The sequence below is a fragment of the Aphidius gifuensis genome, linkage group LG3 (genome assembly GCF_014905175.1).
Source record: "Aphidius gifuensis isolate YNYX2018 linkage group LG3, ASM1490517v1, whole genome shotgun sequence".
Taxonomy (NCBI): domain Eukaryota; kingdom Metazoa; phylum Arthropoda; class Insecta; order Hymenoptera; family Braconidae; genus Aphidius; species Aphidius gifuensis.
Window position 1 is genome coordinate 7244428 of NC_057790.1, and position 17682 is coordinate 7262109.

A 17682-nucleotide genomic window follows, 5' to 3' on the forward strand; every position below is an offset into this window, starting at 1 on the left:
AAGAGAAACTAGGAGAGTTGGGTGACAAACATTCATTATAACGACTAGGTCATAATTGCGAAACTCAGTAACGAATCGAGTATACATGTATAATCGATGTTAGATGCTAGTGATGATGTCGTCCTTGAAAATTTTTCACCCTTTATTTATTTTTTATTTTTTCATAAGATTTAATATCATAATTTATTTGCATATAGATTGAATCGCTTTAATCTAAAGACGTTATTACGGCTCTTTTAATGAAAAATATAGTTTATTTTTTTTTTATTTTCAATATTTTATTAAAATATAAAATTTATTATGAATTTCATTGAAAATATTATTAGCTTGTTATATAAAAAAAAAAAAAAAAAAAAAATGATAAATTAAATTTAGATTAAAAAAACAAAATTATTAATTATTAAAAAATAAATAAATAAATAAAATTTTGAGCTCGTGCAGCGTATATGTATATGAATGCACTTGACTGTCTCACTTATCCTGGCATCAATGATGGCAAAAACAGAGAAAGAGAGATGCTAAAAGGTTTCGAGGTGTATCGTGGAGATTTTGCTTTTAGCACATTCACGATAAAACGCGTTTCAAGCCTCCGTCTGGTTGACGTTAATGCCGATAAACGTCGTTTCATATAACAAACGAGTATATCTATGTGTTGGTACCACCATCAAGCATCACTTTTTATTTTACTCTAAATATTCACACCCGCGTGACATCCCTTATCTTTTATATCAAACTCTAAAGAGATTTTAATAATAACATATTATTATTATTAAAATTAAAAATAAAAAACTAATTTTTATTGCTTTAATTAATTATTTTTAATAAAAAAAAGTTCCAAGACAATTTCGCGAAAGAAATAGAGGATCCTCTATTTTTTCTGGACAAATAATGATACAATAGATCTATAATAATGATTATTAATTTTGTTTAACAACTGAAGAACCTGACAAAAAAAAAAAAAAAAAAAGAGAATTTTCTAGTTTCTACGAGTGTTTTTAACTTATGAAAAATAAAAGTGAGAATATATTAATCCATTGAGTTTATGTTGTGTGTGGACTCATATAACAGGCATCATTAAATCACAGAAATAGCCTCTGTTATTGACTCTAGCCTAGTCTGGCCGACAAATTTATAGTCAGATATCTATATAGTCCACAGTTTTGGTGTATATGAGCTTTTCTCTATACTTATCATTCTATCTTTCTCTATTTTCACCCTCATTTACCACCCTCATGAGGTACTATGAAAACGTGCAGGCTACGATCCTGAACTGGCCTCTTCCGGAACCCCTGACAGGAATTATTATATATATATTCCATTACTATTCTTTCACCCCGCGTAAATATATATATACACCAATTTCTATTTTCTTCATTCTATACTTTACAACTCTTTTTCTCTCTTTCTCTTTCTCTCCATATACACTGGTCATTGTTCTGGTTTATTCGGTGATTTGTGGATTTTACTGGTCCTTCATAGGGGATATATAATAGAGGGTATGTCCTTTACCACGTGCTTTTTTACCTTCTTGACTGTGTATGTCATTTTATTGAGGGTATATATATAAAGCTGTGTATATTATATACACTTTATCTGTATAAATATTCACTCTGTGTGTAAACACTTTGGTCATTGGTTGATATATCCAATACATGTATGTGAGCGTTGAAGTTTATCTAGTCGATTTTCAACAAGCTTCTAATGACTCAATCCAAATCACCCTACAAGTTAAACATATATATTTTTTGATCAACAAAAATGCTGGTTTTTGTGTTTTTTTAATTTTTTTTTTTTTTGATACAATTTTTAAATTACTTTTTAGAATAATTTTTTTTTAATTATTACAAGAGATGAAATATTATTCAAAGTCATTGTAGAATTATTTGAAATATATATATTAATTTTCAATCATTTAATTTAATTGAATTATCTGATTTGTTTATAAATAAATTTCTCAAATTATTTTCCAGTTGTAACTCTTTTCCTTTCCACGCAGCTAAAATATTTAATCAAAAAAATAATCCAATAATACTACAATCAATATTATTACCCAGTAATTAAGTTGAAATTTCAAGATTAAGTTATCTTTTTTTTTCTTTATCACTCAGTATAGGTGTCGTGGTAAAAGCGGAAGGGTCGTTCTGGATTTTCCTTTATGTATATCGAGTTGCAGGAAAGACCTTTACACGATAACACTAGTAAAGGTGGTGGTTATGTGGCTTATGGTCTTATCTGTATATAAAGATAAGGACCCGTCAACCTTTATGAATGCTTCCATTATGCTTTGTCTCATTCAATTTTATATCTTGCACCTTGAATCTTATATTTCCCTTTTTTCGTCTTGATCTCTTTTATCACGTAACTTTTAGTGTTAACCACTTCAAAGGCTTTTGAATATAAAATACATTTGGATAATTAATTCATCCAAGAAACAATTTTTTTTACTTAAAAAATCAAAAACTCATAACTACTCACCAAATTAGTATTCAAATTTTTTGCGTTTATTTTTCATTTCAAATTTTTATTCAGATTTCATTGACATAAATTTAAACAATATACCTGTGGAAATAAAAAAAAAACCAATTAGTTTGTTGGTAAAAATATTTGTACAAATTATAAAATAATATATTTTGCATATCCTAACACGAAATCAATGAGTCATACATATAGAGTTGTCTATTTGTACAATTGAACCGCGAGAAATCCAGCATTTACTCCCGAATGAGAGTATTGAATTTTCACTATTTCTGTTTTGATATATATATGTTGTAAAGCGATACGATCCATCGACGCCAAAATCCCATACTATATAAATACAACATAGGAAGTTATTTTTTATTACGAAACAAATAGCTTTTTGGGGTTTTCCGGATTTACAATTTCTCGATATAAATATCAATACATATTTATCTTGGAATATTATTGAGGATGTTGACCTTCATATTTTAAAAAATGTCATTTTACCATTTGCAGGATGTAAATTTTATGAAAAAATAAAACAAATTTTCCATTATTCACCGGTTGATTTATCAACTACTATATGAAGATAATTAATAATTATGTTTAGAAATAAAAAAACCTCATTACAAATGTCAATAATCAATTTTCGTGTTAAAATTCAGTCAAGTTTAGATCATATCCGATATATGATAGTGCACATCACCGGTAAACATGGGAAATTACAGGGGAAATTCGAAAGTTAGATGCAATATACACTGGTGAATGGAAATATTGATAGATGATTTATGTTTAAATCCACTATTTTGATTGAATAAAAATGAAATAATATTGTTGTACAAATAGCAAAGCTCTGCAGTCGTATATATGAAGTGGAACCCACATGACGAAATAGATTTAACACAAAGAATTATATTATTAGAAACAAAATTTATATTTATTTTTAATTTTGGTTATGCACAATTGAAATGAAAAAAAACTATCATCACTCAATGGTTGCAAGAAATTATAAAAGCCAGCTATTATAATTAATTTTGTAGATTTATTTTGTCATCCAAACCAACTTTGGTTGATTTATTTTGACGTGTTACCTATCGGATATAAAGTCTATCTAAATAGAAGTTGAAAAAAAAATTTCAATTGAGTTTAACCATATTTATTTTGAAGTACAGTATGTAGAAATTAATAATGCACTAGAAAAAAATTATCTCACTGCAGCAACGAGAGTTGTCCAAGTTCGTCAGATTATTCACTCAGCAATCTTATATTTGATTTTGTAAGATGATTAGTTATCAGCTTGAACGACAAACTGGTATGAAAAAATCCATATTAAAATTCAAGAACAATAGATTTACCTTTAGCAATGTTGTTGTTTGTTGAAAATGTTGGACTATGTATCTTTGCTTATGCAATGTATCATGTGCCTACCTCTATACTGCACAGATTGTCTGTTGTGAATAATTATTATATCGATTGTATCGATTGACATAATATTTTGTCCAAGAGGAACATGATTAGGTTCACTATGTATATAATGGTCATGTTATTAGAATTAATACCTGTTTGTCTTGTGCTTGTTCTAATGAAAATTATTCAAGCTTCTTGAGGTATTGATACCACACTTTTTTCTTTATTATTGTTTAGTATTAATTTGAAAAATAATTAGCCTTATAGATATATACTTTTCAGATTAATTCATCACAACATAAAAAAAAGCTCATAAGTGATCTGCTAAACCGCAAATTTATAATTAAAATAAAACTTGATTAAATTTTTTCTTTTTCTTGTCGCTTGGAGTCGTTGGCTTGTATATATATTTTTTTTTTTTTGTAATCATGACACACACACACACATGAGGTTTTAATAATTTTGCGTAACACGGTTTACACATATGGCCAGTGTCTTGATTTACGGGATGTAGGCGTGGCTCATACAGAAGCCACGATATAATAGTTTATTAATAATTAGCAAACGAAAGAGGTTTTGCTTGAAGTAGCCACATAACTAACGATTCTGATCGAAGACTGGCTTTGATCCTTAACGATTTTTATCAGTCAATTTTTATATAAATTTATACATGCAAATAATTTATTTTCTTGATGATTATCAAAATTAAATAATATTATTTGATCATTTTTATTATTATTTTTATTCATAAAACTTTTAATACTCATTCTTAAATACACATACCTTGTATTAAAGAAAAAAAAAATTATTTTTATGGTATTACCTTGACAATAAAACCAAATAGCATGGAAAACATTAAAAAGCAAGATATGTGTTTGTTGTCTTTGGTGCATGTTCAACCATTAACGAGGTGTGCATTTTATGAATTTAAAAAATAGTCATAATATATGTACGATCATAAAAAAAATAAACCTTCATTTATATAAAAATTTATCTTGTTTTTTTTTTTTTATGCATTACATTGTGCTCAGAAAATTCACACATCGTATAACGTGTTCTATCTGGTGTGTGTCTATATATTGATATACCCAGTAGATCATCTGACTGGCACGTTCTTCTATAAAAAGTAGTAAAAAAAAGAAAATTGTAAAATGGACCAACGTGTTATTATCAACTTGAATTGCACTGTACGTTGTACTTTATGATCTTTTTTATATATTTGTTATTTCGTTTGAACATGCAAACCAAAAAATAAAACTTATCATTATTTTTTTGTATCTTTTTTTATCATATTTGACACTTATTCAACAACATATTACTCGGGTTTATGTTTGATACAAGGAGAGAAATCCACAGCAAATATTACTGTAGTATAGTATAGTAAAAATCATAGCTGACGTCATCTCGGCGAATAATTTCTACTCATTATAATAATTATTGTTATATTTTATCTAAATTTTTACTGAATTTTACAGGAATATGGGTCTTGAGTTAATGGTACACGGAAAAAAATTTTTAGCTGCAGTCACGAGGCGTTTGGATAGTTAAAAAAGGATAGTTGATTTAATAATCAAGCCCGATATATTAAAAAGACAATCGGTTAGTTATTCCAGCCGACTGGATAGCTAGCGTGGCTAACCAACTCGTCAGATTCGACATAATCTCAATGTCAACAGCTGTTGTGTTCATAACCTCTCTTTTTTGACAGATCCACCAAATTATTATTAACAATGACTAAAATAATCCATATAGTTATTAAAAATTTAGCATAAGATTTTGTATTCAAGTTGGCGTTTATTTGGTGCATCAAATTTAGTATAAAATTAATTAGATAATAATTTTAAAAATTAGTAAATGTACATTAATATATTGTTTGTACTTCGTATGTCTATATACTTATAGTTATGCATATATACGCAATCCTAAATAGCTACTACAGCGATACCAGCTTGTCAGGCTTTGGATAGCTACCACAGCTATCCAAAGTGTAGCTAATGTAACGAGTAGGCACGCTGTTATCACAAGAATAGTAACCTGTCAAATGTGGATTGCCAAAATAACAATCCTCTGCTAACTATCCAAAGGTTAGTTAGCCGTGGATAGGAGAGACAGCTATCCAGCTCGTTGCTGCAGCTAAAAATTTTTTTCCGTGTATATACTTTATTCCAAAAATTAATTATTATTTTTATCGTAATTTTTCCCGCCAGAAGACACGAATATTTATTAAAAATCAAGTGTGTTTTTAACTTCGTTTGAAAAAGTTTATTATTTTTATTTTATTCATGAAACTAAATGAAAAACAATGAGTTCTTATTCAATTTTTTTTCGTTTTGATTAATTATTACTGTAGTGCGGTAGGAAATTTTAGTCAATGTTGATGGCCTTCCCACGCAACTACTATGTTTTACTAAAAACTACAGCAAAATTTCATGCTTGCGTCTTTACAGCATTTTTTGCTGCTGTTTTCTCTCCGTGTAGTTAACAAAAACAATATAAAAATGAATAATATTCAAAAAAAAATCTACACTAATATGTATTTGCTCGAAAAATATGTATACTTTTTACAAGTTATTTTATAATAAAAGTTTGATTAGTATTATTATTATATTTTTGAAACATCAAGGTTACAATGGTATCTTGTTAATTTCTTTGAGGACATCATCAGCGTGCAAATAATGAGGGTGGTATCGCGGTATAGGAGAGGAAAAAGAGGTTGAATGTACAATTTTGTTCATCGACTCGTTAGTTTCTGTCCTTCAAACGTATCTCGAGGGAACGTCGCGCAAGTGCAACCGCAATTAAAACGAACGAGCTGGTCCCTATGCTATGGCACCCTGAGTTTATATATATATTTATTTTACGCGACAAAAGCAAGTAATGAGCGGAAAAACGAAAGGGGATCGTAGAATCTCGTTAGACGAGAGTTTGAAGCACGCGCGTTTACGCAGCAAAGACCTTCAGACTTGGTATTTTTTATGTTGGGTTTCTTTTTTTTTGTGTTTTGTTGTAGTTCTAACAATCTTGCGTTATTTTTTAAAGATAAAACAAAAAGATATATGAAAAATGAAGAATTTTTTTTTTTTTTAACCGTGACCTTTACCATTGGTTAGATAAATTAATTAATTTTAATTGTAATACTTTGAATTTAAATAATAGTTTTTTTTTTTTTTCAAAAGAAATTTATATACTTTTCATTGATAGACATTTTTTCTTTACATTATAAGCTGATAATATGATTTTAATTATATGTCTTATTAAAAAATCAATGAACTTTAACGAGATGCTATTACCTTGGATATAATAAGTTTTTTGAAACTTTTTTTTCATTATAGTCGAATTAAAAATTAGACAATAATAATTATAAACTTGTTAAACTCAAAATCGTATTTAATTAGACAAAATTACATCATTCAATAGATTTCTCGTAAAATCAATTTGTTTAATTGCAATGTTAATTAATTTTAACATTTGGAAAATATAATTTTTTAATTATATTTTCATTTATATATTCAAAATTATTTTTTCTCTAAATTACGAAGGGCTTTTCACTAGTATTTTAGTTGGACAAAAGATTCCCCAGTAAAACCTTTCGTATCATGATTTCCATGATTTCTGAGAAGAATGAATCCTTCAAGATTTTATTAATTGTAAAAATTTCTTAAAGATTTCTAAAAATCATAAAAATTAAAAATCATAGACAAAATCTCAATTAAAGAATTTAAATTATTCTTTTACACCACATAATTTTCAGTTACCATAAGTATGAATGAATTTATAATTAAAATTATGTCTTAGATAAATTGTATATATATCCATAAATTATTTATTGTTTTTCATCATATACACATATTTAAAGAGAAAAATTTAAAAAAAAAAAATAAGGAAACACGAATGAATGAATATAAAGCGTTTATTGGTGAAGCAGCCAACAAAGTAATAATAACAACTTAATAGGTTGTTGATAACAAAGTAATACGTCATCTTTTTTTTCTAAATTGATCGACCTTGAGCGCGACAAAAAAATATGTCTATTTTTTTTTAATCAAATTGTAGATAAGAAAAAAACGAATATAATAAAAAAAATTAGTTTTCCACGAATTTTAAGGATTATTTAAGTTTAAAAAAAAAATATTTTTTTTCTTGTGGTGAGTGATGTACACAGACGTGTCATACACAAGCATGTAATGTAACAGTGTACTATACTTGCTTGCTAGCACAGTGTTAATGCCTGTCAGTTTATACACAGACACACTCAAAAGTATCCGGGCATATTAATGCGTTACAATATACGGGCCTCTCAAGCTTCAAATATAAGCCCAGGTATGCCACCGGCTAACGGCCTTGAATGACCTCAGAATTGATAGGTGTCAGACGAATATTATCAACGAGAGTTCATCAACATAGGCTTCGTTGATTGGCTGCTAATGTTGGAAATTCCATTTTTTAATGTTATCTTCAAACAACTCGTCATGACAAACCTGAGGTGATTATATATTCATGTACATATATGGATATCAGCTCATTTATCAAAATTTTTTTTTTATTTTTATCATTTTTCTTGATAATATTTTTTACATTCAAAAATAGTCAAAGTTGATTATTAAATGAAAAAAACTGTATGAACTTTTAGCAATTTCATAATCATATGTATTGATACTTATATAGTAATCTCTCACTTTCTTACTATTTTATTGTCCACCAATTAATCAAAATTATGAGCCAGCTTGAATATTATACCGTGGATATGGAAATCTATTTCTTCGATCAGAATCACCACCACAATCACGAGTAGTAGAAACATAAATTGTAACAGATAATCCCAATTCTGAAAAAATTGATGTTTAACAACAAGATTCATTATCATTATTATCATCAGATAATAATAACAAGAAATAAAGTATAAATGATGATGTTAAAGTTAAATGTAAACATCAACCAAATAATATTGAAGAAAAAAAACAAATAAGTACAAGTACCATTAAATTTCTATCCAAGTTATCATGCGGCATATTATGATCTCTATTTTTCTAAATGCCAACACCATTTACATCACATTATGTTGATTATCATGAGCAAAGAAATACAACTCACTCCGGTCAAATGTCAATTAAACAACAGCCCTTTTCTGCTGGTGCTTCATTGAGATCAATAAATTATAGTGACTTGCATTTTTTATCAATAAATATGATTATGAAATTATTAAAAGTTTATTATTAATTTATTATATAATTTTTTTCGCTTAAAAGTCAATTTTAAATATTTTTCGAATGTAAAAAATATTATCAAAAAAAATAATTAAAAAAAAAATATAAATATAATCATAAAAATATAATCACCTGAGGTTTGTCATGACGCGCTTGTTGGAGATAACATTAAAAAATGGAATTTCCAACATTAGCAGCCAATCAACGAAGCCCACGTTGATAAACTTTCGTTGATAATATTTTTCGAACACCTATAAGTTCAGTGGTAGCTTAACGACGGTCATAGTTGGTATATTTTCTGTGTATCCGTCAAGATCAGTCCATGACATTTAATTTGAAAAAAGAATATAAAATACTCAAGATGTCAACTCTAATAACAATGCTGTTATTAGCGACGATTCTTTTGTTGGCTGCTTCACCAATAAATGCGAATCCAACAAGAGCTAATTACGAGGTTTGAGCTTTTCATTTAAAGAATAAAAAATAAAATTGTAGTTTTTTATAGGTATTTAAATGTTTTTAGTTTTTTCATAAACTCGATTTTTGTAAATTTATTTTTAGACGAGAAATAAAGCATATTATGGTGACACGTCAATCACATTTGGATTTACAACTCCTTCAGTAAGTTTACATTTACTCAAATTTTTTCATTCACTTGAAACCAAGGGTATTGCTTCCCTTTAAAATAAATATAGTATTTTTTTTTTTTTAAACCATTGTTTCCCAAGAATTTTTTTTCTGAAATTAAGAACAAATCCATTTATTTTTAACCAAAATTTTTAAGTGTGTAGATACGCATTTATAACTTATCAACGAGTAATTATTGTTTGAAAGATTTTACGTATAATTGCTTTTATTTTATTCTTATAAAATTTATTTATAAAATTTTACACAGTATTTTTAAGCTGGTAATGGCTTTTATCAGCTGAGTGGTTTTTTTGCAATTTAATTTTTGGTAAATTCATTTTCAGAAGTGTAATGGAAATTTTTATTTGGGCACTCCAATCACGCCTGATTACAAGGCCACAGAAGATGAAATTGCTAAGATATATCTTCGTATAGAAGCTAACTCCAAGGTTCGAACGGTTTTATAAATTATAGTTTCTTTTCTAATTCTTTTAATTAATAAAATCAAATCTTTAACACATATTTTATAAATTTTAGGATCATGTGTACACTTTACTAGAACGTCTTGTATTTACCGATTGCCTGGTAAGTGTCACTGTCGATAGCTGTCAACAACTTATCAATTCGTGGACCTTCGATGGTGGAATTCCCCCCATGAAAACTAAGTTGAAGGTTGGAATAATTTGTTTTCTTTTTTAATTTTTTAAATAATGAAATCAGAATTCTTATGCAGATTTCATAAATTTTAGACTTGCTTGTACACCTTGGCAGAACATACTGTAATTTCAAAGTTCCTGAAAGATAAAGCTGAGTACTATTATAAACATCAAAAAATGTCAAGTTTCCGTGATTTCACAAAAGAAGATTACTCAGCTGCAGATTATGAAATTACCAAAATGAAAGCCAAGTTAGAGGTATGAACAATTTGAATTTTCTTTTGAAGTGAAACTTCTTTTCGCAGGGTAGTGGAAAAAAAACAGTGTGCATGAATATACTCAATTACAAATAATTATTAGTATATATTAATATCATTGATATTATTATTCTTTATGATATTATTGAAATTATTGTTATTTATAATAATATTATTAATATATATAAATAACCATAGTGTAAATAAAAATAACAACAATAATTTCAATAATATCATCGATAATAATAATAATATTAATATAATATTAATGATAATATCAATGGTATTAATCATATTAATAATAATAACAATAATATTATCGATTGATGATAATATCAGTGATAATAATAATAATAATATTTATATACTGACAATAATATTCAAATATAAATATTAATAATTATCGTATTTTGAAAATTATTATTATAAATATTATTATTAATATAATTAATACCACTGATATTATTATTTAGAATATTATTGGAATTATTGTTATTTATAATAATATTATTAATATATAACCACAGTATGAATAAAAATAAAAACAGCAATTCCAATAATATCATCGATAATAACAATATCAATGATATTGATAATATTAATAATGATAACAATAATAATAATAATTTCGAGTATTTAGGTTTTGAATATTATTATTATATAAATGTTGTTATTAATATGATTAATGTCATTGAAATTATTATTGACATTGTTATTCTATATAATATTATTAGAATTATTATTATTAAAAAATTATTAAAATTATTAAAAAATTAATAATAATATTATTAATATATATTCATTAATTTATAGTATGAATAATAATAATAATAATAATTTCGATAATATCATCGATAATAATAGTAGCACGGTAGTAGTAGTTAATCTCATCTCACACATGTTCTCAACACACATACATTTCTTTCTCATACTTGACTCAAGGCACTACCGTGCTTCTTGATCAATGGTATTACTTATATAAATAATGATAATGAGAATAATAATACAATAATGATAATATCACAACTGACAATAATATTCCAATATAAATATGAATAATTATTAATTTTTATATTTTAAATATTATTTTTATAAATATTGTTGTTAATATCAATAATATTGTTAATAATTTATATCAATGGTATTAATAATAATAATAATAATAATATTAATAACGATATAATATTGATAATATTATCAATATGATTAATATTATTGTTATTATAAATATCATATTGATATCATCATTTATATTATTAACATTATCAATATTATTATTAATATTATTATTATCATCATTAATTCATTGATTGTTGATATTATTGAAATTGTTACAAATAACTTGACAGACAGCGAAAGGAGTTTCACTTCCCTCGCGTACTGCTAACACACACAATTTTTTAAAATTTTTCTATATAGTACAATCAAAATTTTTATACATTATTTATGAATTTCAGAATGGTGAGTATTTTTTAACAGAAAGTAAGGCAATTTCCATGTACCTGGAAAATCGAGCTAAGTACATGGAAGGTCAACCAATTTCAAGTTTTAATGATCTCCAAGAAACAGATTGCATAGCTACAGATGACCAAATTAAAGATATAAGATATAATATGAGGGTTCGAACAATTTTAATTTTCTTTTTTAATTTTTTTATACATACATATAATAAAATAAAAATTTTATGAATATTTTATGAATTTCAGAAAGGTAGATATTCTTCACCAGAATGTGCCGCAATTTCTAAGTACATAACAATTACAGTTCAGTACAATAATCGTCGAGCAGAGTAAATAACCCAAATGAACACAGTAATAAATTTTAAGTTTTTAATTCAGCTAAATTTATAATACATAAATTTAAATATAATAAATAAAAAGAAAAAAAAAACAAACCAATATAATTGCAAAACAGTGGGCAATGTCCCGATAAAAAATAAAAAATTATCAATTCATAAATGTAATTAAAATTAAGAATGGCAATCAATAAAGATTCTCAATAATTGAATCCATAATTAAATAATTATAAAATAAGTATCATTATGAGTTTTTATATTCCTGACTGATGGGCTTATTTTTATTGAGTTTGTATTTCAGGATTATTTTTCTGCTTATTAACATTATCACCATAATTTCTTGATGACAATAGCTAGCAGGAAAGGACTGTTGTTCAACTGACATTTGTCCAAGATGACTTGCTAATAATGAAAATGCTGATGAATCTTATTTTTGAATAGGTATTAATTTTTTCAGAATCGAAATTATCAGTTACATTTTGTGTTGGTACTACTTGTGATTGTGGTGGTGATTCTGGTCGAAGAAATGGATTTCCATATCCACGGTATAATATTCAAGCTGGCTCATAGTTTTGATTAATTGGTGGACAATAAAATAGTAAGAAAGTGAGAGATTATTATATAAGTATCAATACATATGATTATGAAATTGCTAAAAGCTCATATAGTTTTTTTCACTTAAAAATCAACTTTGACTATTTTTGAATATAAAAAATATTATCAAGAAAAATAATAAAATATAATAATAATAATAATAATAATTTTGATAAATGAGCTGATAGATCATGACGAGTTTGTTGACGATAACATTCGAAAATAGAATTTTCAACATTTTTTTTGTCTCGGTTTATATGTATATTTATTATTACTTTGTGGGCTGCTTCACCAATAAATGCTTTGTATATTCATTCATTCATGTTTACTTTTTTTTTCTTTTGAAATATGTGTCTTTGAGAAAAGCCAAAAATTAATTCATGGATGGGAATATAATTCATCCAAGACATAATTTTAACTATAAATTTATGGTGACAAAAAATTATATAGTGTAATTTATAAGAAAATTTAAATTGGTACACTCGCTTAATTATTTTTAACATGATAAACATCTTCATGAAAAAAAATTTATATTAAACAGTATAATTGCTTAAATTAGTGATTGCATGAAGAATAAATAATTGTATATCTATATATGTTATGCATGTTGGTAACATGGAAACAGCTCGTTGATAACACATTGAACTATGATTTAATATTTAGTCAACATTAGTAGTAAGACTATATGGCACTGATTACTAACCAATTTACACCAACACATGGTGCAGTGAGTGCATAAACACACTCAATATGAAATTTGAGCTCACACAATTTACAATTATGTATACATATATATATAATAACATATATATATATTATGGAAATATATATGTATATACAAATACAACGAGTATATATATATCAAGCATCAATTTCTCGCTCATTCGATCAACTTGAATTGCGTGTAAACGTTTATATACTCACACTGAGTGACCTCAACCCCTTCAACTATATATGCCCCACCATTACGATTAGCTAACGTCATCATATGTTTAGATGTACATATGTATATACAGTGTGAATCAATCAACAAACGATTAGAGGATATTTTGATTGAAGACAAGCGAGTTGTAACAATATTATACTATTTATAGAGTTGTTTAACTATAATTTGTTTTTTAATTTCATATTAATTATTAAACTGAAAAAAAATTGGAGAAAAAGGTTTATGATATAGGTACTAAATTTATTTATTTTTATTAATTTATTTGCTTGGAATATTTAAAAAATGTTTTTGGCTTTACAGCAAGGTAAATTGATGATTTAAATTTCAGCTAAATTTTCCAATGAATATTGTCATTTAAATATTTTGATTTTTTTCAAATTCATAAACGAATTTAATTTTTTTATTTATTTATAAATCATTGATATTTATTTATTAAAAAAAAAAAGTGAAATAAACAAAATTATAATAATGATTTTGATCGTGTAAGGATTCGTTAATTCGTTTATTTTATTCTCTTGGTTTTCATTGGCACGAACACAAAGGTCATGGGCCACAATTCAACGCTATACTTATGTCCCTTTGAGCTCATCATCCCACAGACATTTCATTATATGAATCATCATTCGCAACAGTATTTCATATAAACCTCTTATAACCAGCTTCGATTGCGCACGCTATTATATTATACCTTCAATGCAAGAAGATCTTATATATACAAAAAAAATCTTACACAAGAAAATAAAAGTAACAAAAATATTTGTATATACAAATTATTTGCCGTTGATTTAATTTTTGATTAGTTTATACATATACATTAAATTTTGATTATTAAATCGATAATTAAATTAAGAGAAACAAATACATGTATATATATAAATATTTTTTGTTTATTCATTTCTTTCATTTGAAATTTTATTCCATTTTATTCTTGTGAGATTTTAATAATATAAATCACATTATTTAATTTTTTTATTCCTCAATTTTAATGTATAGAAAAATTGTTAGTGTTGTATTAAAAAAAAGTCTCATAAACTTTATCAAATTGTCAACACATCTAACTTGTTAAAAGTTGAATCAACTTTATATCATATATATTTTTTCCCTATTTTTTGTTGAGTATACCAATTGACTACGATATAAGCCACTGAGTATTTTTATATATAGTATTGGTACTAAAATTTCCATACTGCTGAAAAAAAAAAAAAATGTATAATAAAATACAAATAAAATAAAACACTTATACAAGTGAGAGACGGAATCACAGGGTACCCTCACTTCCGGCAATAGATTTTAGCACCCCATGGGGTCACATATAGGTTGGCGGGTTAGGTCCCACCCCTAAAGGGTGAATTACTAGAGGGGTTATGTCTGTGTATACAATCGAGGCCATTGTACAAAGTTTTTTTCATTTTTTTTCTTTACTTCCGTTTTTGGTGCGGTTATGGGGCCTAGTTTTCTACCCTCTTTTTTTTTTTCGACAGTTTTTATTGAAGAGATTTATATGTAGCTCGTACACATATATATAGTATGGAAACAAAAGTTACTCGTTCGTTTGTCAGACCAGGGTAAATTGTGTGCAATGTGACAGGTCAGGAATCCATCGATTTGTCGTGTCGATTTAAAATCTTTATTACTTGATGAAACATGAAAGAAACCACAAGAAAAAGATGATAAAAAAATAAAATAAAGAAGATAGTGAATGAAGAAAAAATAAAAAAAAAAGACAGAAGGATGATGAGTTTTTGCTGAATGAATAATCATCAGTAGTTGGGGGACAATGGATTAAATTCAGCAAGAAATTCATCAGTGAATAAATATATATGCGGATGTTGAATGGAAAAAATACATGGCTTAAATTGTGCAGACTTTTTACGATTTTGTTTTTCGTTCATGCTAATTTATTACTTTAACATAATCGTTGAAAATATCGTTATGCATATAATAGTTTTTATGATGTCATTACTAAGGAATATTTCTTGAGAAAAAGTTTATTTGTGGTTTTTTTTTTTTTGTTTATGTCCTGATGAAAATTTTGTTTTTTATTTTATTAAATTTTTTATTCTGATATTTTCAAGTATTCCATGGAGGTGGGATAGTTGAGAAGAGTCCCTATACCATTGTATTGTTTACAAAATATTATATGTTTCACGACAACGACTCACAGTTTCCATGGTAATTATATAAGATCCAGAAAATTTGTATTAAGCACAAATTAAAGATCTCGAATATGAGCTTTAGAGCCTCTAATGAGAATGAATTTTTTGGATAATTATTAAATTCATAAATAACGAAAGAAGATTTGAGCGAAGTCTCCAGAGCGAAATATTAAAAAACTGAACAAAAATTATGATTGTAATAATTTTACAGAATAAAGTACAGAATTTAATGAAGCTGAATGTGGTATATGCACGAAAAAATCATTCAATCAGTTTTTTTAACAAAATATAACTAGTAGAAAACTTTCGACGACATTCTTTTTAAATTGATTTAGATAGATTTTTTGGCAGAAATATTAGATATATCAAAAAAATATTAATTAATAAAACAAATTATAGAAAAATTCAAAAAGATAACGACACGTGGTGTTCCCAAGCGGTCACCCATCCAAGTACTAACCACGCTCAACGATGCTTGACTTCAGTGATCGGACGAGAACTGGTATATTCATCGTGATATGGTCGTTATCTGACAAAAGTCGAGCTCCAAAATAATTATAACCAGCTTCTTTACACTTTTCTCCATGTCGATTGCATGCATTTACTATGTGCACATAGTAAATACTAAATACCAACATTTGATCATCTGAGTTTAAATCTAATTCAGATCGAATTTTTGTGTTTGTCTCATGCAACGATATGAGGAAAAGTGTACAAAAGCTGGTTATAATTGTTTTGGAGCTCAACTATTTTCAGACAATTATAACCAGCTTCTTTACACTTTTCATCATATCGTTCCACGAAACAAATACAAAAATTCGATCTGAATTAGATTTAAACTGTGGTGATCAAAATTTGATAATTACTATGTGCAATCGACATGGAGAACAGTGTAAAGAAGCTGGTTATAATTGTTTTGGAGCTCGACTATTTTCAGATAACGACCATATCACGATGAATATACCAGTTCTCGTCCGATCACTGAAGTCAAGCATCGTTGAGCGTGGTTAGTACTTGGATGGGTGACCGCTTGGGAACACCACGTGTCGTTATCTTTTTGAATTTTTTTATAATTTGTTTTATTGATTAATATTTTTTTGATATATCTATTATAAATGACCGGAGAAGATTTGAGTAAAATCTCTAAAAAGAAATATGACGAAAACTAGACAAAGATCATGGATGCGAAAATTTTTCTTAATAAAGTACAGAATTTAATGGAGCTGAATGTGGTATGCACGAAAAAATTATTCAACGAGTTTTTTTAACCAAATATATCTTGTAGAAAACTTTTAGCCACAATTTTTTTAATTGATTCAGATAGAATTTTTGGCAGAAATATTAGATATATCAAAAAAATATTAATTAATAAAACAAATTATGAAAAAAAAGCAAAAAGATAACGACACGTGGTGTTCCCAAGCGGTCACCCATCCAAGTACTAACCACGCTCAACGATGCTTGACTTCAGTGATCGGACGAGAACTGGTATATTCATCGTGATATGGTCGTTATCTGAAAACAGTCGAGCTCCAAAACAATTATAACCAGCTTCTTTACACTTTTCTCCATGTCGATTGCAC

General features: G+C 26.7%; 1 protein-coding gene and 3 non-coding genes across 4 annotated transcripts; 2 read left to right on the top strand and 2 right to left on the bottom strand.

Annotated features, from left to right (window-relative positions):
• Window positions 1–9367: 9367 nt before the first annotated feature.
• Window positions 9368–12583, top strand: LOC122851806. Its single transcript, XM_044151271.1, has 7 exons — window positions 9368–9522; window positions 9630–9689; window positions 10040–10144; window positions 10233–10367; window positions 10445–10609; window positions 12066–12227; window positions 12315–12583. The coding sequence occupies exons 1-7, from the start codon at window positions 9391–9393 to the stop codon at window positions 12399–12401; spliced, it is 846 nt and encodes a 281-aa protein (XP_044007206.1). The 5' UTR covers window positions 9368–9390; the 3' UTR covers window positions 12402–12583.
• Window positions 12584–16510: 3927 nt separating this feature from the next.
• On the bottom strand, window positions 16511–16629 carry LOC122853569. The gene has a single exon (XR_006373908.1). It is a non-coding gene; the product is annotated as a 5S ribosomal RNA (ribosomal RNA).
• Window positions 16630–17035: 406 nt separating this feature from the next.
• Window positions 17036–17154, top strand: LOC122853570. The gene has a single exon (XR_006373909.1). It is a non-coding gene; the product is annotated as a 5S ribosomal RNA (ribosomal RNA).
• A 342-nt stretch (window positions 17155–17496) lies between these two features.
• LOC122853571 lies at window positions 17497–17615 on the bottom strand. Its single transcript, XR_006373910.1, has one exon. It is a non-coding gene; the product is annotated as a 5S ribosomal RNA (ribosomal RNA).
• Window positions 17616–17682: the final 67 nt, after the last annotated feature.

Excerpts from the sequence above, each read along its gene's own strand:
- LOC122851806 (XM_044151271.1), top strand. The coding sequence starts at position 9,391 with ATGACATTTAATTTGAAAAAAGAATATAAAATACTCAAGATGTCAACT. Across the intron at positions 9,523-9,629 it reads CAACAAGAGCTAATTACGAG|ACGAGAAATAAAGCATATTA; the intron begins GTTTGAGCTTTT and ends ATTTATTTTTAG. Across the intron at positions 10,368-10,444 it reads CCATGAAAACTAAGTTGAAG|ACTTGCTTGTACACCTTGGC; the intron begins GTTGGAATAATT and ends CATAAATTTTAG.